We start from the raw sequence: 26024 nt of genomic DNA on the forward strand, positions 1-26024 counted from the left end.
CGGGCAAATCACGCGTTTGTTCCCTCGACCCCAGTGGCAGCCACCAACGTCGCCCACCCTGAGCCCCCCGTGCGCAACCTTACAGCTGTTTCCCAGGCGTACCATCCCCAAACGGCTCTTCCACACGCTGGCATCTGCTCCCCCCCCGAAAAGGGAACCAGAACCTCTCGGCTCTCCTTCGTTACAGCACCAGAAGCCCAGCTGCTGCCGGGGAATCCCGCCCCGAGAAAGCCACCCGCACCCCGGCTTCGCTCCGTGCGCGGGAACGCGAGCTCCCTTCCGGCACGTCCCCCGGGAAGCCGCTCGTACGCGTAGCTCGTGCGGATTTTCACATGAGAAATTCAGTAATCAGTCCAGTAGCTGTAAGCACTTCTGACAACAATATCTATCAACACCATATTTACAACTAAATCATGTAAATACGAGGCAGCTCTCCTCCGCATGCTGATCATCCGGGCCAAGCAAGGCTGAAAAAAGCCCCTCCGAGAGGAGAGCGAACGTACAAAGCCACGCGAGGCGAGACGCGTTCCGGCATCGCGGGACGGGGACGGAGCCGGAGCCGGAGGGAGCACCCAGGGCCCCCTGCCTGGCCCCCGCCACGCCGGAGCAGCTCGCCCACGCCAGCCCCCTGCAGCCGGGCTTCTCTGCCGCGGTGACGGGGACCAGCCGCTTCAATACCCGCTCTCCCTCCGCCTCCCAGTCCCTTGCAGGTCCCGGGAACCAACCGAAGGCGAAAAGACGCCCGTGTCAGCGGCGCTTCTCCGCCCGCAGAGACGTACCGCTTCTTTCCGCTCCGCAGCCCGGCACCAGCCGCCCCTCGGCGCTCCGCTCACACGCGGCTTCTGCAGAGGCTCCGCCAGCGACTTCCGAGACGTTCATAAAGCAGCCGAGAAAGGAAAAGTGATTCTGCGAGCGACTGCGTTTTTTAGCACAACAAACATACCGAGTTATTCAAACCCCCGCGCTGCTTCCCCGGCTGCGCTCGAGGCGCAGAGCAGCGGCGCTGCCAAAGGCTTCCCCGGCGGACTCCGCGACGCTTCGCAGCGCGAGGCTCGTTCTCGGGGCAGCGAGATCCAGGCGAAGCAGGGGACAACCCAGCCTTTGTCCCCAACGCGCCCGCCGCCGACATCCCCGTTAATTCCGGCGCCAATTCCTGCCGTGCCGGGGGCGGAGGACGCCCGCTCCGCTGGGCTCTCCCCGGCACGCGGCGCGGGCGACCAGCCCCACACCAGCTGGCTAATCCTCACTTATCCGCCGCCGGACGACTGCGCCTCTCCCGACTGCAGATCTACAACCGCAATCGCGCTGAAGGGGAGCTCCCACCGGAGACCTCCCCCGTCTCACACGGGAGTGAGCCCAGCACACCCGCCCGGCAAAGCCCCCCAGAGAGACAGCGGTACCCGACGTGCCACGCGCACCTCCCACCGCCGCACTCCGCACGCGTCGGGTCGCGTTAGCGTGCCTGAAGATCTGAGATCCAATTCACCAAAGAGAGCGTGGAGGAGAGCGGCATCCTACGATGGCGCATCTGAAATGCTCCCAGAGCGATTTGATCGCTGCCTCGCTGGTTTTGCTACGAGCCCTCTGTTTGCAAGGCTCTACGCCTTCCTGCGCAGCAACAAACCGTTTGCCTCCAAGTATTTTCTTTATTTCTCACCCTTTCCCTGCAGAAGTCCGAGGGGAACAGTGTTAATCTCCCATCCATCCCGCTTTAATCCCTGCTCTTCCCGAGAAAAGCCGCGACGGCGGCGGCAGCGCCTGGCAGCTCTGGATTCAGGGAGAGCTGATGGGATGCGCGCGTCCTGTTGAAGACTGCGCGGAGCGATGAAGAGGAGCAGACCTTCGCATCGACCGGGAGGCTGCTCACGCGGACGGGGCCCGCCAGCTTTCGGCAGCTCTGTCCGCCAGGCTAACGAGCCGCGTCTCCTTTGGAGAGGGCAGAAGCTGAGGAAGGAGGAGGAAGAGCAGCCCCCAGCTGCAACGCGGCACAGAGCGGCCCCGCAGAAACGCTCTCCCAACGCCCAGCGCGGGTCTCCACTTCCAGCCGCCGGCGAACTGTCCGACAGCCACGGTCGGAAGCGAAGCCATGGGTGAGGAAGGAGAAACTGCACCGAGCTGTCACGCGGCGAGGAGCACCCTGCCTGCGCCCACGCTCCAGCAGCCAGGGAGCACGAGCCCGTTCAGCGGGTGCTGCTCACCCCGCCACGAGTCGCGGCGAGCCCCTGCGGGGACAGGGACAGCCACACGTCGTGGTGCGCCCGTCCGCGACTGTTCTGGGGCCAGGGAGCAGGGCAGGCACCACGGGATGGGGTGGACGTCCCCGCACCTCCGGCCGGCGCAGCCACGACCTCCATCGAGGAGACGTCGGTGTCCTCGGTGTTCCAAGGTCCGGGACGCATCAGCGTCGCGGGCCGCGTCTCAAACGCATCACCGCGACTACACCCACCGAGTGACGAAAGCGCTCGCTCTGCAGCCAGAGCTGGGGCCGAGCGCTCCTCGGCTGGGAGACGAGAGCCGGGAGGGCGCGGGGCACCTCTGGTTCTGTGGCTGAGCCCCGAGGCGACGCGAAGAAAGCCGTCTTCCTCGCCCAGTCTCAGCAGAGCCCTGCTTCGCCGCAGCCCAGCACCGCTCACACGGAAGCGCGCTCTGCGACGAGAGCTGCCAGGCAGCCTCGTCTGAAGGCAGCAAAGCGGCAACGAGCGGTTTGCCGTGCTTGATCCGATTACTCTGATCTCTCTTTTGATGCTGCAGACTCCAACTCGTATTTCGATTGCTGCGTGGGGTGGGGGGGGAGCAGGGGAACGTCACTTTGCCGCTTGATATCTCTCTCTTCGCTGTCACCCTTCGCAGCAGCGACGCACGCCGCAGGGCACCGGGACGCAGCTGCTCGCAGGCCGGTGGTACCGCGCGCCCCGTCCTCCCTCCAGGCACCGCTCACAGCGACGACGCTCTCCGACGCCTGCCGAGCCCCGGTCCGGCCGCTAGCTGCCCACAAAGGGACCCCATCCGCAAACAGCATCGCCACTCTGACGAGAGGCCGTGCTCCCGCCTCGTGGGCTGAGACGGCTCGGGCCCAGGCTCGCAGGAGCCGTCGCGTCGCGGCGGGCCGTGGCAGAGCAAGCCAGCCCCCAGCACCGCCACTTCCCGCTGCCGAACGCGCGCCCGGGCTCTAAACGGCGCTCGCCGTCACGTGCGGCAAGGAGCCGGCTTCATTTTCCCTGCGGTATCCGCACGTGACCGGCATCACCCCCGAGGGGAGGGGGCGGCGGGGACCCCGTCCTCCAGGCAGGACCCACGGAAATGGGCAGTGCTGCTCCGGGGGGAACCGCCAAGCCAAACCCGCCGCCAGCCTGCCAGAAGGCAGCACCCATGCATGAATGCCGGCGAACGGGCAACACCGAGACGCTGCCGGTGTTTCCAGGGACAAAAAAAAAAAACAAAAACAAAAAAATCAAAGCCAAAGAGATTTTTCAGTTAAGCTGCAGCCCGCAGAAGTTGCACGTTCCCGAGGAAGGAGCAGGGCTTCAGCGGCACGCCGATCCCTCACGCTGCCGTCGCCGCGGGGTCTCACGCCGCGGGGTCTCACGTCTCCAATCACAGATTCACCTTCAGAATTCAGTGAGGTCGCAGTGCTCCAACACGCGAGTTTTTAAACCGCAGACGAACGTAATCAACTCAAACCAGACTCCAGGGCTAAAAACAGCACAGGCCCAACCCTATGAGGGACACGACGGGTTTCAAATAACCAGGCGAGCCAGCCAGGAACAGCTCCTGGCACAAACCACGCCACGAGAAGGGCCCGGACCGCCGACAGCGTGCGAGCACGTGGTCAGAGCCCAGCCCCAACCACGCCAGCCACCGCCGCGCCGCGGGGGTTTCACCGCCCACAGCAGCGTCCTGGGCAGGGGTGCACCGGGTCAGCCCGGCAGCCGGGCCTCCGCCAGCCCCGTGCCGCACGCCCAGCAGCTGGGGCCTCCACCCTCGCAAATTAAAAACTGGAGCATCTAAATTCAGCCCGTGGCTTGACCACAAGCGCCAGCTCATCTCGCAGCGGCGCGGGCCAGCCAGCTCCCTCCTTCCGTACCCTGCTCCGGGCACCGGCGTGCTCCTTCAAAACACGCAAAATAAAAAACCCAAACCCAATCCCTTTTCCAGCAGCGCGCTGCCCTCGACGCCGGGCACGCCGACGCTGGCCGACCTTCAAAGCGCTCTGCGGCCGAGCTCCCCGCCGGCCGCCGCGGCCCGCGGTCACACCTCCGGGAAAGCCGCTGATTTATGAAACCTAAACCAGCGCATACCGCTCGTAATTACAGCATTCCACCCCGGGGCTCTCCTCCACTGCAGGTTTCCGGACGCAGCCTCTCTATTCAGCGCCGGTGGGTTTGCGCCTCCGGAGCGCGGCACGCAGTATTCCCCAGAAACTTTTTTTCCTCCCCCCCGGCAGCACCCAGCTTCTCCGAAGAGGCACAGACCGCGCGTCCGGCTTTCCCCGTGCTCTCCAACCACCGCACGGGTGCTTGCTCGCTGGCCGGACTCCAGCTCCGGCGAACGCCGCGGAGCCCGCGAGAGTCCCTCGGCCACAGCAGGCAACTCCTCGGGCGCGGAAACAACCCAGCAAGCGCCGCCAGACGCTGTCGGAAAAGCGAGGAGGGACGGCTTGCCCGAGCCCCTTGTCAAAGCACGACGGCAATCTCCGGGGAAACCGGCGTTGAAGAGAAGCGCCCAGAAAATCCTGCCCCCACGCAGCACCGGGGAGCGTTTCTCCGGAGCGGGCACGGCGAGCCAGGGCCGCGCGGCGGCAGAGCCTTCTGTACGCGCGCACCCGGGGACGGCAGCGCGAGGCAAACAAAGAGGCCAGCGGCGCGCGGCAGCGGCTCCCTGAGGAGCCCCACACCTCGCCGGCACGGCCGCCGAGCCGGAGCATCCCGGCGGACACCCCTGCTCCCCGCGGAGCATCGCCCCGGCCCCGCCAGCCGCCTCGGCCGCGGTTCCACGCCGGACGGCCGTGCCCACAAACCCGCGCTCGGCTGCCTACATGCGAGACGAACGAGCCCAAGCCGCAGCCCAGGCGGACGGCTTTATCCAGCAGCCCCCCCAGCGCTCCCCCGCCGCTCGCACCGCACGTTTCCCAGCGCAGGAGCTCAGCCCGGCGCGAGAGCGGGCAAACACTCCTCGGACGCTCGCTGGGTGCTCGCACGGGCGCCCGGCGCAGCGCAGCCTCCGAGAGGGTCTTTCTCTGCCGTTTGGTGCCGGTAGATACGGGCTGCGAGCATCTCTCGCCCTCCCGCCGCGTCTCGATGCCGTCTCCGAACGCCTCGGCAGCTTTGGCCAAGCAGGGATCCTGCCGGGCAGCGCCGCGTCGCACCCTCGGCCGCAGCCGAACCCCCTCCGCAGCTCCCTCCCGATCGCGGGGGGTGAGGGAGCGCAGTTGGCCGTAAAGCACGGGGCTCGGATAAAAAAGGAGCCGCAGAAACGCACGGATTGCTCCTGGCTCGGTGTAGGGCGAGTCCGAGCGCTGCCCCTCGCCGTTCCGATCCCCCCGGCGCAAAGCCGGCCGCCGCGGCAGGCTCCAGCGCGCGCCGGAGCACGGGACGCCGGCGTGGAGGCACTCGGCGGCAAGCCGAGCGGGAGACGCGACGACGGCGCTCGGCACCTCGGCCCCACGCTGCTGCCACGGCGCTGCTTCTCCCTCCCCAGGCTGCCGAGGCGAGCGTACCGGCGGCTCTGGAGAGGGGAACGGGGTGGGGGGCAATAAGTAAATAAAAATCACGGCGCTCTCCAGCCTAGAGGAAACCTTGCCCGAACGGCAGCAACGCAGGGGGTCTGGGATGCCGCCCCGCGGTTCGCGACGGAGCACCGCACCCGTCGGACGGCGATCCTCCGCCGAGCCCCGCTTCTCACCGCCGGAAACCCCGACCGCGCAGCTCGGCGTGTCCCCTTCGGCGGCTCCGTTTCTCCACGGCGCGTCGCGACGCCCGCAGCCGGGCGGCGATCGGCGGAGAGCGGCGCGTCAGGAGCCGAGGCGCGAGGCGTCGAGAGTCCGGCAGCGCGGCGGCCGTCCCGCACCCGGGCTCGGGGCTTCGCCGGGGTCCGCGGGCGCCTCGCCCCAACGAGTGCGAAGCCCCCAACGCGCGAGCATCCATCCGTCCGTCCGTGTCGCGATGCTCGCGGCTCCTTCCACCACAGACGGACGGATGGAGGGACGGACGGGCTGGGGGGTGGCTGCGCGCAGACAACACCGCGGTGCCGAAGCTGCGGGGCGGCCGTCGGGCAGCCCCCGGCCCCTCGCAGAGGGCGCAGCGGGCGCGCAGCCCCCCGCCCCGCCGGGGCTGGGGTGTGCGGGGGGGGGGGCGCAGCCCGCCCGTGAATGCGGCTCTTTGTTCGGCCGCGCCGCCGGCCCCGCGCCCCGCTCCGTCCCCCGGCGCGGCGCGGGGGGGCTCAATGGCCGCCTTGTTCTCCCCCGCCGCCAACGCCGCCCGGGCCGGGCGCCAACAGGTCGCGGCCCCCCCCCCCCCCGCCGCGGCCCCCGGGACCGGGCGCGGCGAGGCCGCCTCGGCCGAGCCCGCGGGGAAGCCGCTGCCATGGCAACGGGCAGCCCGCTGCCCCCCCCCCCCGCACCGCCCCGCGCCCCCCGCTCCCCCCCGCCCGGCCGCCCCGCGCCCCCGGCCCCCCCGCGCTGCGGGGCGCCCCCCGGCGGGCGGGGCCGGCCGCGTCCTACCTCTGGGGATGATGGCGGCGGCGGAGAGGAGCAGCGGGAGGAGCGGGAGAAGGCCCGGGCCCCGCCGCCCGCCGCCGCGCTGCCCGCCGCCCGCCATCGCCACCGGCACCTGCTCGCTCTGCGCGCCGCGCCGGCACCGCCACCGCGCGCCGCCCACAGCCGCGCCGCGTCACGCCGGGGGGCGGGGCCGCGCCGCGCCACGCCCCCCGCCCGCCCCGCCAAGGGGCCGGGGGCAAAGTGCCGGGCGCGGCGCGGGGCGCAACGAGATCGGGCAGGGAGGGCGGCGGGCCGGAACGCAACAAAACCATCCCCCCCCACTCCCGCCGCGTTTCCAGCAGCTCCTCCTGTCGCGACTGCCGCCGACCGGGCCACAGCGCGCGCCACCCGCCGGGCGCCTTCCCCGTGCCAGCGGCCCGGTGCCCCCCCGCATCGCCTCCCCGCAGGAGGCGCGGAGCCGGGGGCGAGGGGGCCTCGGGCACCGCACCCCGACCGGGGGACGGGGGCTCGGAGCGATGGACGCCATGAGTGACGCCATCGAGAGCGCGCGGGCGGGCGTCGAGCCGCGGCACGCGGCTGCGGGCAGCCTGGGTGGGGAGGGCCAGGCGCTGCTCGACGGTGCGGGGCCGGGGAGCTCCCCTGGCCGGCCCCGCACCCCGTTCACCAGCGCTTGGCTTCGCTACCCCGCTGTGCCGGGTCCGACCTTCTGCACGGCAGCGCCCGGCCGACCCGCCGAGGCGCGGACACCGCCTCGCCAGGCAGCCCCCGTGCGCTAGAAAGGTTTCTAACGATGCAAGGATTCACAGGGTGCAGAGCAGGCAGCAGTGGGGAATACAATTCGCATAATAAATATCAGTATCGCAACAGCTAAAACCAACCGTGACAAATTCTCTGCCGCTAACCAGCCGGGAGACTCCCGGCCATGACTCCCCCAGCCTCCCGCGTCCCGCGCGGCAGGCAAGAAGGGGCTCGCGCCGGGCCAACGCTGGCGACGCTCCTGCTGGAAACGCCTTCCTGCATCCATTAGCCATCGGCTTCAATTTCCAGAGGAAAACGATTTCCTCCGTCCCGGAAGCCGAGCCTCGGATTGCTCGTCACAGCGCGCTGAGCAGCTGGGATGCCGAAGCGCCAGCCCCGGTGGCAGTGATTGAGCGCTGCATTAAATCACGCCACGGGAGCCAGGGACGGCAGCTAACGGGGGGCCGGGGAGGAGCGAGGAGCCGGGACGGTGCGGGCTGACGCGCCGCGGCACCCCGAGCCGCCGATGCGGAGGCAGCCACGCGGAGGATCGCGTCTCCTCGCCGGCTCTGGACGGGGTGACGGGCGGCGGGAGCCTCGCCCGCGCCGCTGTGCCACGCCGGCTCCCCGCCCGCCGCAGCGCAGCACGTCTCCAAGACCAGATGGCGTTTTCGCGCTTTAAAACCGATAATCAATTGTTTGTTAACGCAGCTTTTACATCGGGAGCAGAAATGAAGGACAACAACTCCCGCCTGCGACCGTGGAGACGGAGCCAAGCCCGGGGGTCTGACACCCGCCTGCGACGCAGCCGTCGAGCAGCGCGTCCGGCCATGGCCGCCGGCGTGCCGATGAGCAGCGGCCGCTGGTGCCGGCGCAAATCGGCACCGGCACCGCTGGCAGCGGCATTAGAGAATGCAGCTTCACCCGGCCTTCGGCTAACGCTCAGTAACCGGCGCTAATCATGTCCTCGCAGGAGAAGCTGCGGTCGGAGCTGGTTTCAGGCGGTTTACGAGACCGGCGACTGCTACCCTCTCTCAAAGACGGGCGCAGGGAGCCGCGGTTACGTGCTGGCCCCGACGGCTCGCCACCGCGTCCCCCAGCTTCGCCGCTGGCTCCCGACACGAGCCGCAGAGGAGGAGGAGGTAGCCTGCAGCAGCGCGAGTTTTCCGCCCGGGAGAAGGCCGGCAGCGCAGCAGGCGCCCGACTGCCGCAGGGACGGCGGGACTCGCCGTGCTCCCGCAGCTCTCCGAGCCGCAGATTAAAGGTGCTACAGAGACCGAGACCAAAGGGACTCCTCCACGAGCGGCCGGCAGCGTCTGCTCGCTCCGCGTGTCCTGTCAAGGGAAATGAAGCAGTTGTCCGTCTCGGGAAAAGCGCCGGCTCTGAAGTTTCCGAGGGCTGCGCGCAGCTCGAGCCGCGCAATCCGCGTGAAAGCCGGCGCGGGGCTAAATCCCGTGTAACTCTCTGGAAATGGAGGGGCTCGTCCAAAGGAGCCCAGAGAGGGGAATAATCCAGTTACAGCTCTGCAGATTTAACGGCTCACCCGAGAGGCGTTGCGGCACTCCCCGGCAGAGCCGCCGAGCCCCCCTTGCCCGTCCCCAGCCCCCCGTGCCGCCTGCCTCCTCCGCGGCCAAAGCCAAGCCCCGTCTCCAGGCTGGCGCGCGCTGTGACGAAGCTGCCATCAGCCACGCTCTCCCTCCATGAATTCAGCGCTTTAGTTACGGTACAAATAGCTCCCAATATATTTTATTTATTTTTCTGCCTTCCACCATGATGAGCGACGGATTCGCTCCAAGCCGTCGGCGCTACCCCGCAGGGCTGCCGCTTGCCCCCGCCGCCAAGGACAGCAGGACGGCTTCGCCGGCCGGCCCCGCGGTGCTGCGAGCTCTGCCGGGCTGCGGCCGCGTCCCCGTCCTCGCGCCGAGGAGAGGGCGCGGTGCGAAATGGCCCCACAACCGCACCGGTGCCAAGCGAGCAACCGGACGCGGCGCTCACGGGCGGTTGGCTTCCGCTCCCTCGGGGCCCGCGCGAGGACCGGTGCCGCTCGCCGAGAGCGGCAGCGTGGTCCCCGTCACACGCGCGCGCCGGGCGCCCACTGCAAACGCGGCATTTTCGTTTGTAATGCAGAAAATGGTCTCCAACACCCACTGGATATTTGCATTTGCTTTGTTGGTTTCCTGCGTTGGGGGGGGGGGGAGGTGGTTTTTAAATTTTCATTTTTGTTTCGAGAGCCAAAAGATTAAATTTAATTATTTTTAAGCCACAAGTGTGACAATAAAACAAAAAAGTCTTTTGATTTTGGAGAAATCCTATTGAGGATCTGAAGGGCTGTCATCAGTGCGGCATCAGTCTTCATTATCTGATTCCTTTTTCAATTGGCAGAGCTTTACAGAGAGCACCGCTCTTTCAGCGGAAAGATAAAGGGGTGTTTGAAATAAACAGAGAGTCCCCAGCCAGCCCCTACCTTGGATTGCTGCGGACTGCGACTTCAGGCGCACTCCTACCAACTCCGGCTTTTTATCTTTTCATAAAAAAGTCACACAGATGGGATTTTTTGCTCGGCTAAAACCTTTGTCAAAAAAGGAAAAAACAAAACCCCACCAAACCCCGCTAAGGAACGACAGGCGCTGGAAGCCCAGACGTTCTCTCCGCGCGCAGCCTCTCGCCTGTGCTTGTCCGAGACCGGCAGCGTTCCCGCGGCACGGCGGCTGACCCCTCGCCACGCCGCCCCGTCCGCGCCGACACCCCGGCCCAGCCGACCGCCCGCCGTCCCGCCACGGAGCGGCTGCGCCCGCCGGCCGCGTTACGCGGTGCCCGACGAGGCGTACGCGCCAAACACCGAGCGCGCGGCTGTCGTCTCCAGCGAGGACGACCAGGAAGGTTCAGCCCCGAGTGTGCCGAAGCCAGCGCGATGCCTCTCGGGCGGCGCTGCAGGAACCCGGTTCTTCCCCAGCGAGGGCAGAAAGCACGGGGAATCGAGCCAGCCGGGCTCCGCGGCCGCTCTAACCTTTTTGCTGCTGGCTAATGAGGAAGCAGCGATGAGTTAGGGGGCTTGCTTATTTATTTTACTTTTTAAACACCCATCCAATTGAGAAAGGAGGGGGCCAAAGCGTTTAACGGTCTCGCATCATCCTTCCCGCGGACGGGTCTCTCGTGCACTCGCGCCATAAAACTCGGGAACTGTGCCCTCTGCATGTTGTTGTGACAGATTTCGAATCAAGAGGGTGCTTGAATTGGATTTATTACCATTGGAAGACAAGAAATTGTAATCTTTATGAGCCAATGACACCGAGCCTTATAATAAGAGAATGAAGTATCATTTTAAATGTAAAGCAAATTAGATTACCGGGGTCAGACCCTTCCAGGGAGACATAGTGTCTTCGGAGCGCCTCTCACGTCTGACATCCTCTGTTCAGGTCCCGCATTAGCATTTAAGTGTTTTTTAAATATGTTTAATATCCTTCCAGGAGGAAAGCGCCTGCAAAAGTCAGGACGCGCAGACCACGGGGAGGGGGGGACGCGAGCCAGCGACAGAAGCGCCGGGGAAGCCGCAGCCCTGCCGTGGGGCGATGGCTCCGGTGCCAGCGCTGCGCTGCTGCCATGCGTCCGGCTCTCCCCCCGCCCCAGCGCGGACCCCAGCGAGCGGGCTGCGGGCAGCAGCCCGTCACGGCCACGCTGTTTAACCGCGGCGTTTGGAAACGTCCGGAAGATGCAGAGGCACCGGTCACGGGTTTGCTAGGTCACCTCGCCAGGTTCGCTTGGCGGGGACGGGGTGCCGAGCCTCGCAGCAGCCTCTGCTCCTCGTCCCCGCAACGAGAACCCTGCGAGGCAGCTTCTGAGGGCCCCGGCGAACCCGGCAAGGGCGTCCACGGTCGACACGCTGCTACCAGCAAAGGGCTGCTTGTCGCCCCGGTCTCTGGCTCCCACAACCCCGGCGCGTTGCTCCCTTCGGCATCGCCTCTGCTAGGGACGCCTCGGGCTGCGAGGGGCAGCGGGTCCCCAACCTCACACTCGGGCTGAGCCGAGGAGAACGCCGTGGGTAAACACCCGAGCACAGACCGCAAAACTTGGGCTGTTCCTCTGATTTAAGAGGCTTCACGTCTTAATCATCTGTCAACACCGCGTGTAACCAAGCCCGGTACAGAGAAAAGGGCTCCCAGAAGGGATGCAGACGCCGCACATGAAAGGCAGAGTCTTGCTCAGCCTAGAGGGAATTTCAAATTAGGTACAACGTTACTTCAGCTTCCGCTGTCAAGAGCGGTTAGGCTTCCATTGACTTCTTCGCTGACGCTGGGGCTTGCCTTTGAAGAGCCCACAAACGCCGTCACCTCCAGCGCGCGTCCGCTGGCTCCCGCTCGCTTCTCGCGCCGCCGCAGCGCTGGAAAGCCGCAGTCGGGGGCCAGGACCCCAGCTGCAGCAGACGCTGGGCGACAAGCAGGCAGTTTACCGCCCGCTCGCCCCCGAAGAGCTTCCCACCGCCAAGCAGAACACGCGGAGGCGGGTGACTGCAGATACGACGCCGAGACAAACCCGGCCGGTCACCCGGCGGCAGACGCGGCCGGCCCCGGGCTGTCACGCCGCCGCCGGGGTTCTTTCAGCCCGGGTCCGAGCGGTCGGCAGCGCCCGTATCGCTGCTCCGGAGCCACGCACCGGCTCCATCAGCCCCGCAGCTCTTCGCCCGCACCCTTCGGCCCCGCTTCGGGTCCCAGCCACGCCGTCCCCAGCAGCTGCGGCACACGCACGTGCACACACAGGCGGTGTTTTCAACGCGCGCCGTAATTGCGGGGCTTCTGTAGGCTTGTCTCAACTTGCCGACAGCTACAGAGCAAGGCGTAATTCGTTAACTCTACTCGAGTATTAAAGAACAAAGCTGGAACTCCCATACAATTATATTTTATCTGAGAGCAAGGTGAAATCATTAGATATTAGTGAGGTGCAGTGGCATAAAAATGATGTGTTAGCGGGGGTTCATTACATTGTATTTTCAGAGCCAGGAAGATCAATGCGTTCATGCATCATGAATTAGTCTCTTGCCTTCATCTTCGCTGCTCTCCGGAAACCCAACATGATCTACCGCCAGCCATCCATCATTGTTTCAGCATCGCGCAGTAATGACAAAGCGACCGTTGCCGCTCGTCAAGCTGACCAGCTGCATTTTTCCGCACAAGGCGAAAAAAATCCCGAGGAGGAGGAAGGGGGTCATTTCTGGGCCAGGCTTTGCAGTAAATTTCAGCCCCGCGAGCCTCTCCTTTTTCTGCAGATCCATCACTTTTATAACCCATGCCTTAGCTCGCTCGCCTCGCTGAGATCCGAAGCGCGGAAGAGCTCGGGGAAACGGGCAGAATGACTCCCTTAGGCGATGCTGCCGAGCCCCCTCCTGCCAGCGCGGAGCCTCGCCTCCCTCGGCACATCCCGCTGCCCGGGACCCGTCCGGGCTCGTGCCGGGGGCAAAGGGCTCCCATCGCTCGCTCCACCAGCCCAGGCCCTTTTGTTCGCTCCCGCACCCAGTCGATGAGCAAGCGGCGCTGCCCGAAACGCCTGCCAGCGTCAGCCCTCGAGCAGAGCCACCTCCGCCCCTGATGGCTCTCCCTCCGGGTTCCCGGGCCAGCAGACGCTGCCTGCGCCGTGCCCCCCAGCCGGCCTTTTCCCACCGCCGAGCGGGGCACGGCTCGGTTCTTCCCTCCCAACTGACCCAGTTACAAGTTGGAGTCTTCACTTTCCCCTGTGACCCACTGAAAGGTCTGTCCCTGCGTTCTGCAATTAATGACGGAGCCACGGAGGGGGGAGACGGCGGCTGCCAGGCTGCTCCCACCTCCCGCACCCACGCCGCTCCCGGCATGGCCCTAGGGCCGTCACGGCGTTTGCCACCCAGACGCTGTGGTCCCCATTGCACAGCGGGGCACTGGGCTGGAGACCGGTTTGTCCAGCCCCCCCGGAAACTGCCACCATACAGCCCGTCGCATCTGGGTCTCCCACCGCTGAAACTGTCCCTCCGGTGAGCATCACCCCTGTTCCCCTCAGCTCGTCCCCCTTCCCTCCCCTGCGAAGACCGCAGCCTCTCTAAGGAGCCACTTCTGCCACGCAACGATGCTCTCCTGGGTTGAACACCGGCCACGATGCCCCTGGAGAGGAGGAGATGCCCTCTCCCACACCCCAAGATGGGGAGGAGAAGATGCCCTCTCCCGCACCCCAAGATGGAGAGGAGGAGATGCCCTCTCCCGCACCCCAAGATGGAGAGGAGGAGATGCCCTCTCCCGCACCCCAAGATAGGGAGGAGGAGATGCCCTCTCCTGCACCCCAAGGTGCCCCTAGGGAGGAGGAGATGCCCTCTCCCGCACCCCAAGATGGGGAGGAGGAGATGCCCTCTCCTGCACCCCGAGATGGGGAGGAGGAGATGCCCTCTCCTGCACCCCAAGATGCCCCCAGGGAGGAGGAGATGCCCTCTCCCACACCCCAAGATAGGGAGGAGAAGATGCCCTCTCCCGCACCCCAAGGTGCCCCCGAAGAGGAGGAGAGCCGGGGAAGCACGTGGCTGTGCTTCCAGGACATCCCCTCTGAGCCCGGTCCCGGCGTCGCCGACCCCCGGCAGCTTCCCGCCCCGAGCGGCAATGTCGCCCTGACGGGACTGGTGCCACCATCTGCTGCACCCCGAGTTCTCGGCCACCCCATTTTTGGGCTTCGAACAGCGGCCACGAGACCCAGCTGAAGCCCTGGCACCTGCAGGTGGGGATGCGGACAACCCCGAGGCGTGAGAGCGGGCCGTGTCTGCCGGCGGTGGGCGAGCACCCCGCCGCGCGTCGGGAGAGACGCCGCTCCCAAAGCCTGGAAGCCCACGCGGGATGGAGCAGCCGGGAGCCATCGCTGCCGCCCGGGTCAGGCGCTCCCGGCGGCAACATCGCCTTCGTAGCGTGGCTCTTCACAGCCTCAAAGACGCGCTGGGTGCGGAGCTGCTCTCCACGACGCCTCGTTCCCCCTCCAGGCTCCGGGCGCTACCCCAGGCCAGCTCATTAGTGCTCTAAAATTAATCCACAGACCAGAAAAGAAACACGAGCCGCGCGGCGGAAAGCGCATTGCACTATATCGATGCCGATCGGAAAAAGCTGTTTGCTCTCCGCAGCAGGCATCCTGCTCATCTTCCACTCTGCCCACAGTGTTTGGGGTTTTTTTTTTCCCTTTTACTCAAAAAAGATGCTTAGTCTAGCATTTTTACTTGGAAGTAAGGATCTTCTGGCATTTTCTTAAATGAGTAGCTTGCTAATTATTTATTTGACCATTTAGGCTCATAATATCCGCAAACAGGTTTCAGTTTTCTCAGATTTTCTCATTATCGGGAATTATTCAAAAAGACACTGTGTCACTACAAAAAAATCGATGGCTTTCATCATATTTCCTTTGCAACTGTTCGATGTTTACAATTTAAGCTGTATTAAATTACAATTGGCTTCAAAGGTCTGGGTCTTATCTGGGCTTATTTGCTTGGAGAATTGAGGAATCGTACAGTTAAACCCAAGACTTGTCCGGCTTGATACCAGCCGCCTACCGATAAGGAAAGCAAACATTTCAAAGATAGCGAGGTGGGAGGAAAAAAAGCTTTGCTTGGCGGGATGGGCAAGGTGCGAGAGCCTGCCCAGCACCGGGCACAGCACCGGCGAGGAGCGCGATGCTTCTCCCAGGGACGCTCCGCGAGCTGCCCGGGCAGGATCAGCTCCGGGAAGGGAGGGCAAAGCCAGCATCCCAGGAGCCGGGTACGCTCCCGCAGAAGATGCAAAGCCTGCTCCAGACCTTTTTTCCTATTGCAAAGCCCCAGGGAACGCAGGCTGCAGCACGAGGCACGAAAGGGCTCTGTAAATATTTAAGGGAACAAAAACCGGTCTTAATTCTGGCAGGGACCCGGGTCTCGTTGCGCCTCAGCCCCCATCCTCTGCTCCTGCTGGGCTGGGGTCCTGGCCACCCCGCGTTTTAAATCACCGCGTGTGGCCTGCCTGCCTGGCTCCCTCGCAGCACAGAATCACAGAATCACAGAATAGTAGCGGTTGGAAGGGACCTCTGTGGGTCACCTAGTCCAACCCCCCTGCCAAAGCAGGGTCACCTACAGCAGGCTGCACAGGACCTTGTCCAGGCGGGGCTGGAATATCTCCAGAGAAGGAGACTCCACAACCTCCCTGGGCAGCCTGTTCCAGTGCTCCGTCACCCTCCAGAGCGAGCGAGGCAGCGCGGGGCACCGAGCCAGGAGGGACTCCTGCCTTTGGTCTCCAACGCATCTCTTCGGCTTTTGTAGGCGAGCCGGCTTCCTCCGCTGCGCGCAATGGAAGTGCCCGGGCTGTGCCTCGCTTTCCTTCAGAGAGCCTTCACAGCACTGATTTTGACTGAAGGCTGGAGGAAACAAACTCCTTTTTCTCGGGCATTGTGTTAAAAATACCTCCAGCTCCGCAAGCGGCGGCAGCCCGTTCCTCGCTGGCATCCTTCTCTTTCAGGCCCTCGGCGCCGGCAGTCAGAGGGAACAAAGGGGCGAGCATGAGCGGAAGGGACAGTGCCGCAAGCGAGCTAAATATAAGTGCCCCAAGAGCAGCGCTCCCCACTTCGGGAGCCGTTTGCCGCTGGCCGCCTCCTCCCCGCGACAAAGGGTCCCTTTCAGGGGCCTCCCGAGCAGTGCCCGCGGTCGGAGGGGACGGGTGAGGACCGCGACGTACGGCCGCTGGCCTCCCAAGCGCCTCCGACGAGACGCGGTTCCCTGACCGGCCCCGACAGCACGCGGAGCCCGCGAAGGGGAGACGTCCCCAGCAAGCTCGGACCTCGAGGGACCGGAAGCGCCTTTGCCGAGGTGTTTTGTTTCGGCTCAAGACGCATCCGGGAGATCCGTTGGGCTGTCAGGCGAGGCCGGGGCTGCAGAGGAAGAGTGAAGTGATGCCCGGCGACACGTGCTGTAATCAGATTTTCGCATCGAGGAGATGCAGTTCCCCGGCTCCGCGGCTGTCCTGCCTCATCAGCAAACTCATCTCCCCGGTGCGTCGTCCGCCATCGATTCCAGCGGGGACGGCACGAGCCGCTCTGGGGCAATGCCAGGGGCGCTCTCCCTAACGCGGCCAGGGGCTGGCCCCAACGGCACCAACGAGCCCGGAGCTGGCTGGGACGGTCGGCGGGCGCCCAGGGCGAGAGGCACCGCACGAGCGCAGCGCGGAACACGCAGCACATCCAGCTGACGGCAGGACGCGGGGCCGCATGCGTCGCCGGCAGTACATCCCTGCTGTTGGTGCAATAAAGTACACAAGCCCTTATTTTTCTTAATTATTCCTGATATTTCACCTGTCATGTTGTCAGCTTCCTCTGAGAGCAACGATAAATAGCGCTTCTCATCTCCCATCCTTAGGGAAAGCTTGCTATTTATCCCTGTGATGGGCAAGACATCATGACTAATTAGGAAAAATGGCCGCCCGCGTGCACCCCGGCAGCAGCAGCGTGTCACCGGGCTCTGCTCCCGGGGAGCCCGGCGGTTTGTCTCCGCGGACGTTCCACGGCTGCTCCCCAGGCGCTGCTGCCTGCGGCCTGGGAGAGGGAAGGGACGGAGGAGGCTTCCTCCACCCCGGGAGCTGCGTCTCCCAGGACGCAACTACGGGAGACGGAAGCCGTAGAACCGCTCGGTTTGCCGTCGGGCGAGCGGTCATAAGCGGGCAGCCACGTCGTCGGATGGGCTGCCCCAGAGACGAGCCGCGTCAGTCGGGGCGTCCCCTTCGCCCCGCCGCAGAGCCCGGGCAGACCGGCCCCCGCGCTCCCGTCGTGCATCCCAGCCCGCAGCGTGCACGCTCAGCGGCGGCAGGATTCGCTCCTCCTCCTCCCCGGCCGCCACACGCGCGCCGATCGGAGCGAGGTAATGGAGACCGGTGCTGGAGAGGGCAACTCGTGGGGGAACTGCAAAGACTTCTGATGAAAAGTAAGCAGAATTGATTCGGAAGTTGCTATGGCCACAGAAGAGAGCAACGCTTGCTGCGACTCCCGGATCTGCGCTGAGCAGAGTATTTGTTTGCAAACGCTACCTCCGGGCACCAGCCCGTCTAAAGCAGCTGCCTGGCTCGACCAAGGCAGCTGATGAAATAAAAGAGGTGCTGGGAGGTGTAAACTGCTGCAAAATCAGAATCTCAGTCGGCAAACCTCGTAACTGGAGGTGCCTGAGCCAGCCTGGAGCAGCATCCCAGCCCCGCAGGCGAGCAGGGAGCACAGGCAGCACTGGGCGAACTGGGAGAGCGCCAGCCCCGTGACGGGGGCGAAGCGGGGCGCAGCCAGCCTCCCGCGGCACCGACTCATTTCTCCAGGACCGATCTCCGCTCAGGCGCCAAGGCTGCCAGCTTCGCCGGCGTGCCCACCCGCGCCGCACCGCGCTCCCGGCCACCGAGTGCTCCGGCCTCGCAGAGCTCCGCGGGGACGAGCCGCTTCTCCGCGGGGCTGGGAGGGAGGGCAGGACGGCGCTGGAGATCGCTGCGGCCATCTCATGGCATCGCTGGCCCCGGTGTTCCCGGGGGGACCGCGCGGCTGCTACCACGAGCTTCAGACAGAGCGGCAATGACAAGCTTCGGTCCGAAGGAGCCAGGCTCCGAGCAAGGCAGGAACCCCGTCCACTCCAGCCGTCACCCAACGTCGGCTCGCGTCCTCTCCCCCGTTTCTCACGACGCTTTCAGGCTCAGCGCCGCTTCCCCTCTGCCGCCATTATTCCCCATTCCTAAAGCGCTGCACCTCAGCCACATCCCAGTCACAGAGACACTGTTTATAGAGACAGTTGGGCACCAAGCCCCGTCTGCTAAGTGTTTCCAGAACCCAGGAAGCCTCCAAGAGTCGTGAGAAGACAGGGAAATAGTCTCTTCTGCAGCACAGGCTGGCAAAAGGCAGGAAGGTGTCCTCTGCGGCTCCGTCACCGCAAAGCGGGGACCTCGGGGACCTGCTCGCTCCCTTCCATTTCTCAGGGTCTCCAGGGCCATTCACCACCAAGCACCCGACCTGCCCCCAGAGCATCCCGCGAGCAAAGCTCCTGGAGCCTCTAGATGAAGGCGAGGAAAGAGTTTCTTCCTTAGGAAGCGGGAGGGGAAGGAGGGGAGGAAAAAAAAATGGGACAGATCTGACCATCCAGCACCCCCCGACACTCCTCCAGCCAGCAGAGGCTGGTGGCATTCCTGCTGGAAGGTGCCTTTTCTTACAGTAGCCTGGTAAATTAACGCTATTTACTTTGAATTTATGGCCGTACGAATAAATCTCGGAAAGCATTTTGCTGAAAGAGGCAGGGGGAGGAGGAGAGGAAAAAAGGCATTTTCTGGGCCAAATATAATAAACAAGGCCAGAAACCTCCTCATGATTACTTATTAGCCAAGGGAAAAGGGAGCTGGGAGTTGGTACGCTTGGAATAACGCTGCGCTGAGTGGAGGAGAGCAGCATTTCGTTCTCATTTGCAGGTAACAAGAAAGAAAAAAGCGAAGTGTTCTTTTTTATGTAAGGAAAGAGCTCTCCTGAGCCCGCATCTCCAGCCTGGATTCGCACTGCTACCTTCATTTTAACTGAGTGCTGTGGGTCAATGGGAACCCTTTCAAGTTGTAACTGCATGATCTGCCCAGCCTATAATGGGAAGCCGGTGGGTTTTGTTTGATTTTTCTTGTCCCTTTTTTTTTTCCCCCCCTGTTTAAGTGGCTGATTGAGTTCTCTTTGTTTTGTTTGGTGTGTGGTGCACAATGTAGCCCGGTGCATTAGTCAGGAAAATCAATAACCGCCTCTACGGGGAAATTCAGAGGCGAACCCGGGGACTGAGCTGGGAGGCACGGGCGAGGAGCGCGCCGCACGGCAAAGGGGCCGGGGGGCCGAACCCTCCTGCATGGCTCCGGCCACCCTCGGTAAAGCAGAGCGCGCGTTGGGCGGCACGCGGTGCCTCATCGCCGCGTTGACGGCCACGAGTCCGAGCCTGCGGCACCGAAACCCAACGGCCACCGCGGAAAAGCAAGCAGAGCCCTGCCCCTGTGCCTCTAACCCAACCGTTTGGGAGCTGCGAGCAAACGGCGCGCAGGCGAGGCAGGCGTTCAGCACGCAGACGTACGTTCCGAACGCTTTTAAGGCGAGCTCAAGGCTTTAGGCTTCTCCTGGGTCAAACCCAAAAGCCCCGCTCCGAGTCACAGGCTGAGGTTTCTCCTCGTTCACACCCCTTTGCCCAAGGACAGAAGCTCTGGAAGGCTCGGGCACCTCGAGACTCGCCGGGCTCACAGCCGCTCTGCAGCTGGGTTGTTTGCAGGCAGAGATGGGCGCTGCGGTCACCAGAGCAGGGGCAGCGAGCCCACGCCGCGCTCAGCTCCGACGCGGGGCCGCGTCGCCGGTCGTCCCTGCCGAGGGGGACGGCGACTGAGCCGCCAGCGCCGCCCTCGAGCCGGGGAGCCGACGCGCATACTCGGGGCGCGAGCTAACGAACCGTACGGCACGCATCTCAACGTATAGCCTGTCAATGATTAGCCCTCGCCTAACGAAGCTGGGGTTTGCTGGTGAGGCATTAACCAGGGACGGCATGGCCCTCCTGGCTCCAGACACCTCCGTGCTCCGGCATTGTTGGCTCTCCCGGGAGACCCGGGACGAAAAGCCTGAGTCTCAGGGCCACCCTTCCGGAGGCAGCTGACCCCGCGGTCACCGCGCAAGCTGCAAGCACCCCCGGATAACAACGCCCCGTGTTCCCCTCTGCCGGAGGGTCACGCCAGCATCGGGGCTGTACCGGAGCCCGTCGTGCCCGGAGCCATACGCCGAGCCGGCCCCAGCCCCCGCCTCCCAACACTGCTCTCTGGTTTGCTTCGAGCCAGGGGAGCCCGTTCTGTTGTGGGTTTTTTTGTGCGAGTACAAACTCAGAGCTAAATCAATCGATTCCCGGCTTTCTGTAGCAGGCGGCTCACCATGCCCTGCTTGCCTTTGAACTCTCCCCGCTCGGAAAAAAGCAGCCAGACCAATCTATAAAAATAGTTTGGATGCTGTGTTTGGCGGCCCTGCAGCTCCGCTTTTTTCTTCTCCTCCCGGACTGACACCGGGGTCCAAGAATAGTTCATGCAGCGTTAATAACGGCGTAGCAGGCGCTGCTTTGTGCCTCGCCGCACGCGTAGGGAGCCGTCGCCTCCAAACCCGCTCCCGCTCTGCCGGTTACGCGGGGAGCTCTCATCGGGCAGGGGATGCTGGCTAAATCAGGCTGCGGCCAGGCAGCCGGCTGATTTGGTGCTCGTTAGGCTCCCGTAGCCACGTCTTCAGGCGGCCGTGGTGCAGCCGCCTTGTTGGTGCCGGTGCTGCCGGCCGGGGGTCTGAGCCACAAACCCGGCAGCGCCGGGCACACACGGGCGATGCCGAGGGTGGAGCGGTTGCACGCCCGGAGCCGGTCGGGAGGGCTCCACCGGCCGGGAGCCCTTCCCCAGAGGAAGCGGGCTGACAGCTCCCTGTCCTCCGGCATTAAGTCCATCAGTAAGGAGGACTTGGCACCCACGGCTTCCCTGGATGAGCTCAGCACATGCAGTGGCACTGAAGAGCTTGTTAAGCAATCCCCAGGTTTTCTGCTGACTTCTCCTACAGCTCTTCTAGATGGAGGCAGAGCTGGCACCCGTCCTAAAAGCCCGGCGTCACTCTTGGCTCCTCGCTCGGCCGAGCGCCATCAGCTCTTTGCAGCTCCCTCCCGTGAGTCAGACGCCCATATGGGAAGGCGCGCGGGGAGCAGCTGCGCGGCACAAAGCCCCTCTCAGCTCCCGCAGCCCGGCCCCGGGACCCGGGCTCCCGGCGGGGCATCGCCTCCCAGCCACGGGCACCAACGCAGCCTCCCGCATCCGCTCCCCGGCCGCGGCCGCCAACACGCCGCCGTCACGGCCAGCACCCACCGCACGGCGGGAGGGCTGACGGCGCGTCGCTCTCCATCCCGCCGCACGCAGGCAACGCGGTGGCCCCAAACGCTTGCGCCCTGGGGCGAGAGGCACGGACCCGGGCCCCGCCACGCAGGCGTTTCCAGCAGAGACAGCTCGAGCAGTGGCAGCACATGGAGAGAAGAAATCAACTTCTCCGCAGGAGAGGCAGCGACGGGCTCGAAGCCGCCCCCCGATGCGCTTTGCCGTGGCTTTTCCCACCGGCGGTGCCGGCGCAACGCGGCGCGCGAGACGCTGAGGCCCCACCGCGTGGGCTGGCGCACCGACCGGCTGGCGGAGAGGGGGTAATCCCAGCTCGGGGACAAACAGCTGGTGATTAAACAGCAGATGGGAAGGAGGGAAAGGGGACAGATTTCTTCCCCCCTCCCTGCTTTTTGGTTGTTTTTTTTAATCCCTTCCCCTTTCAGAGGCGGAACGCAGAGGAGAAGGGCAACCCCCCAAACGCAGACTCAAAAGCCAAGGAAGGCTTTAATTTGCACAGATGTTAGGGAACGGAGCACTTCCAACAGTGCCACAGCCTCGGGGGGAAAAGCACACTTGAAAAACCCCTCTTCCTCTCGATCTCCGAGAAAGGCCAGCGATCCCCCACCCGTAAATCCTCCCGAGCCAAGGTCAGACCTGTGCTAGCAGGGATGTCTTGCCCCAAGGAGCCCGGCTCGTTCAGCCCTGACCCCTCGTTCTCCGAGAGGTTTTTAACTTCCAGAAGAGCACAGCAAGCCCTTCCTCGTCTCCGGATCTGCTGGTCTGCAGCAGATACCGGCAACTTCGGCACGAAAACAGGCTCACAGCCTGGGAGCGGCGAGACACCCTCAACGAGAGCCGGGTACCATCCTCTCCCCACAGCCCTTCCCGAGACACCTCCCTTCTCGGCTGCGCAAGAAAGGGGGAGAATAAAGGCAGCGGTGGTCTTGGTTTGGGGTTTTCTCCCTTTTCTGCAAACAGAGGCCTCCTGTGCAAACGAACGCTATAACAACGTAGGCAAGACAGGCTTCCCTTTGGAAACGGGAGATTAAAGTCGGGGGATCACAGGAACACACGCAGAAAGCAAGGCTGCTGCTTCTTCCCCAATTATCGTGCACTCCCTGCTCCGTTTTGTTGACCTCGCACATTTCGATCAGGCTCCAGAATGTTCCGCCCTCCCCTGCTACAAATCAGAACCCGAGGGCTCGGATCTCCCCGCAAAGCAAAGCCTTTGAGAAGCTCCTGGCGGATGCGAGGCAGCCCCGCTGCGGCGGGGAGCTGCTGCCGAACGCCCCTGCCAACGTCTGTCGTCACCCGAGAAAGCCGCGGGATCTCCGCGGCGGCACCGGGACGGCGAGGAGCCCGGCGCCGAGAGCAGAGGGAGCGCTGCCCGCCAGCGACGGGAGGAGCGGCTGAAGTCTCATCCGGAGAACCAAAACCAACCCCAACGCGGAGAGCGCGGGGCGGGTGAAAGCCAGAACCATCTGGCCTTCCGACCACGTCTGGGCTGTCAGGCTGCCAGGGATCTCTGCTGCTTGCTCTTGCGGGCTTTCAAGGCAGCCGGCTCCGCGGGCAGGGCTGCTCTGCCTCGGCGCGGATCATTTGCCCTGCTTTCTGCCCCGTCAGCAGTTTTTCCTCCCCCTGCCTAGAGGCAGGCTCTCCTGCAGACCCCCCTGCTCCCGGCTTCGGTGGGAAGCGTGCTGGAACTCAAACACAAGCCCCTTCAGGAGGGTGAAAACCTGCTGTGAGGCCAACGCCACAGATGTTTTCCAAGCATCAGACTCCTCTCGGGTATCGAGAGGCCACGGATTCCGGAGCCTTCGGTATTTACACCCTGCACTTTGCTGCGGGACACCCTCACAAAACCAGTCCCACGCCCGTGCACCACAGCAAGCGCTGGTTAATCCCTGGCAAAGCGCTTGCGACTGGGCAGGCTACACCACCGCCCCACGCACGCCAGCCTTCCCTCCCAGGTCCCGCATCCAAGCGCGCATCGGGTCGGACCCTGCTTCGGCCTGCAGGAGCAGCCATGGCGGCCCGAGGCCGGGCATCTCCCCCCATCCCACCTCACGGCAGAGCCGCAGGCGCGTTCTGCCCCGCCGCACCACGCCGGTCCGTCTGGGGAGCTTCCCCTCTCCAACGCCAGTTTCTGCGCTCCCCACTGGTGCCTCCGCACGCCGGCAACTTCAGTGCGACGGGGCAGTCGGGAAGGGCTACAGACACCCGGCGTGCAGCCTAGCTGTAGCTGTGGGTCGCAGAGTTTAGGCAAGCAGCATCCCGAGGGCCAGACCGCTCTGCTCGAGCTCGGACTCTGCCTCCTCTGGCACGCCCCGGGTGAAGCCCTCTTCTTTTTCATGCGTAGGATGAGGCTGTAGCTGGGCTGGCTGGTCTTGCCCATCCGCACGGCCCCGCAGGCAACGGCCACTTTCTGAGGCTGCTTTCCATCTCTGCTCCCCCGTGCCTTCCCTCCAGGTCTCCCCGAACACCGCCCGTGCCCAAGCGCAGCGCGTCTGCACGGTGCGACGGACGCCTGTCGCACGCCGCTTGCTGCTCTCGAGGAAAACGGGGCATGCGGGCTTGGGCGTCAGTCGGTCTCACAAACCGTTAGGGCCCCTCGGTCCCGTTTCTGTCTCAAGGGCAGCGAGCCAGAGAAGCTGTTTTACAGGCACAGAACGGCTCCCTGCGCCCGTCCCTGGCCGCACGGTGCCAGGCCTGGTGCCGGCCCGGCTCCCCGCAGAGGGGCTGGCATCCCGAGCATCCCTGCCCCGCACCCCCCACTGCTCGCCTTCCCTCTGCAGCGGGAGAGAGTTGATTTTTACGATGAAAGACCAGGCTGGATTTTATGTTTTTACATGAGTGTAGATGTTGGCTGACAGACTCTATCCACAGTAGCGAGGAAATTCAGACCCTCCGGCGCTGGGTGAAATAACCCAGCGCATATAAACTCGGCGCAGTAATTGGAAACAGTTGCTGCTGCAGCTCTGCGGAGGCACGGGGGCACCGGGAATGTTTTCCTTCTCCCCTGGGTTTGTTTCGTGGAGCTCCAGAACCAGAGGCCGGAAGAATTTCGCAGAGTTCACGGCCTCTCCAGCCAAGCCAACCCAGCAGTCCAGGCATTTTTGTGTACCGCATCGCTTCTTACCCGACAGGACTCGCACCTCTCAACCCTTTGACAAGGAACTGCTCCTTCTTTCTTTAGCCGAAGCGCGGGTTCCCGGGTCCGAGCAGCGAGCTGTCCCTGGACTCGTTCGGAGCGGCTCGCCCCGATGATCAGCGCAGGCATCGGATGCACGCCCGGATGCTCCAGCACAGAGCCCGCACCCAGGACCCCACACGTGATTTCTGTCGCCCGCCCCCGCACCGAATTCGGTCCCGACCCGGCACGGTGACCCTCAGCAGCCATTGCCACGCGGCTCCTGCCCGAGGTCTCCTCACGCCCACAGCCCCCAAAACCAGGCGACAGCCCCTGATCTCCCACAGCCCCCGACCAGATCGCAGGGCGGGAGCACGAGGCCACAGCGGTGAAAGCCAACGGGCAGCGCGAGGCGATTTTCCGCAGCAGGAGAGAAGGCACTGGCGCGTTTCGAACCCGGCAGGCATCCTCGGGCGGGATGCTGGGACCCGCCGTGCCGGAGAGGCCGCGGTCCGGACCCCGGCTGCCCCCCCAGCCCAGTGCGGATGCTGCTCTTACCCCCCCAGCGCGCAGGGCGAGGCTCAGTTTACGTCCCAGGGAGCCGTTGGAAAAAGCAGGGGAATCACAGACCGGCTGCAATTCCCCGCTGTGCGTGGCCGTAATGGGGAGGCCGGGCGTGAAGACGCAGAACATAGCTGGTGCTCCAGCCCTGGCCCCTGCTGAACGGGCAATCTCAGACCACAGGGGCAATTCAAACCCCGAGACACACACCAAGGCAGAGGCAATTATTTCCAGCTCCACCATAACTTTGCTTCAGCCACAAACGCGCGTGCCCAAGTGCCAGAACGAGCCTCAAACTGGCAGATGCCTCTGCACGAAATGGCTTCAGACTCAGCTTCTCCTGCTCCCTCCGCCCAAAAACCCCGTTCAGATGTAGAGACAAGGCATTGCCAAAGCCAGTCAGAGGAAAGGATGCTTCAGCAAGGGGGATGCAGGAGCCAGCTGACGGTTCCAAGTCCTCCTCCTAGAAAGCAAGCTGCTTGCAAACAGATTTGCAATTAGTGAGGGAGGGGGGAAAAAAAAAAAAAAGAAATCTGCCAAGTTACTCATTCAGGAGACATTCAGAACAGCCACGCCGCAGATCTCTCCAGGCTCTGCGCCACGGTGCAGACATCTCCCGGTGTCTCACGCGAGGCCGGACGCAGCAGAACCCTCGGGACCACGGTGTCGGAGCTGGCCAGCTCAGGGATCCTCAGCTCCGTCACAGGGCTCGGCTGCCAAAGCCGCCCGCTCCGGGGCTCAGTGACAGCGAACAGCAGGGCAGGGCTGTGCCCCGGCATCGCCTCCCAGAGCGGGGCGCAGAGGCAGGGGCACCCACAGGCCACCAAGTCCTGCCGCCAGCCCGGCATCTGAAGGAGCGAGACGCTCCCAAGCGCCAGCCTGAATTCTGAGCCTGCCCGCGCAGCGGTCACCGTTCCCGAGGGAAGGGGACACTGCTCCTGCGGGGGGAGAAATCAGCTCCATTCGCCGTAGCACCAGGTGTTTGAGCTGGTGATGCATCCTCAGAGGGGTC

The 26024-nt window shown here is 64.3% G+C and overlaps 2 protein-coding genes across 2 annotated transcripts in view; one reads left to right on the forward strand and one right to left on the reverse strand.

Annotated features, from left to right (window-relative positions):
- The window catches only part of CADM1 (cell adhesion molecule 1), a 129181-nt gene extending 122336 nt beyond the window's left edge, over positions 1 to 6845 (reverse strand). Inside the window, exon 1 of the mRNA XM_075442271.1 lies at positions 6719 to 6845. Within this exon, the coding sequence (XP_075298386.1) occupies positions 6719 to 6815 (97 nt within the window). The 5' untranslated portion in view covers positions 6816 to 6845. The remainder of the gene's footprint in view (positions 1 to 6718) is intronic.
- Positions 1 to 26024, forward strand: part of PAFAH1B2 (platelet activating factor acetylhydrolase 1b catalytic subunit 2) — a 640582-nt gene that overhangs the window by 326737 nt on the left and 287821 nt on the right. The gene's annotated exons all lie outside the window — the stretch shown is intronic.

This window comes from Opisthocomus hoazin, chromosome 24, assembly GCF_030867145.1.
Source record: "Opisthocomus hoazin isolate bOpiHoa1 chromosome 24, bOpiHoa1.hap1, whole genome shotgun sequence".
NCBI classification, from domain to species: Eukaryota; Metazoa; Chordata; class Aves; order Opisthocomiformes; family Opisthocomidae; genus Opisthocomus; species Opisthocomus hoazin.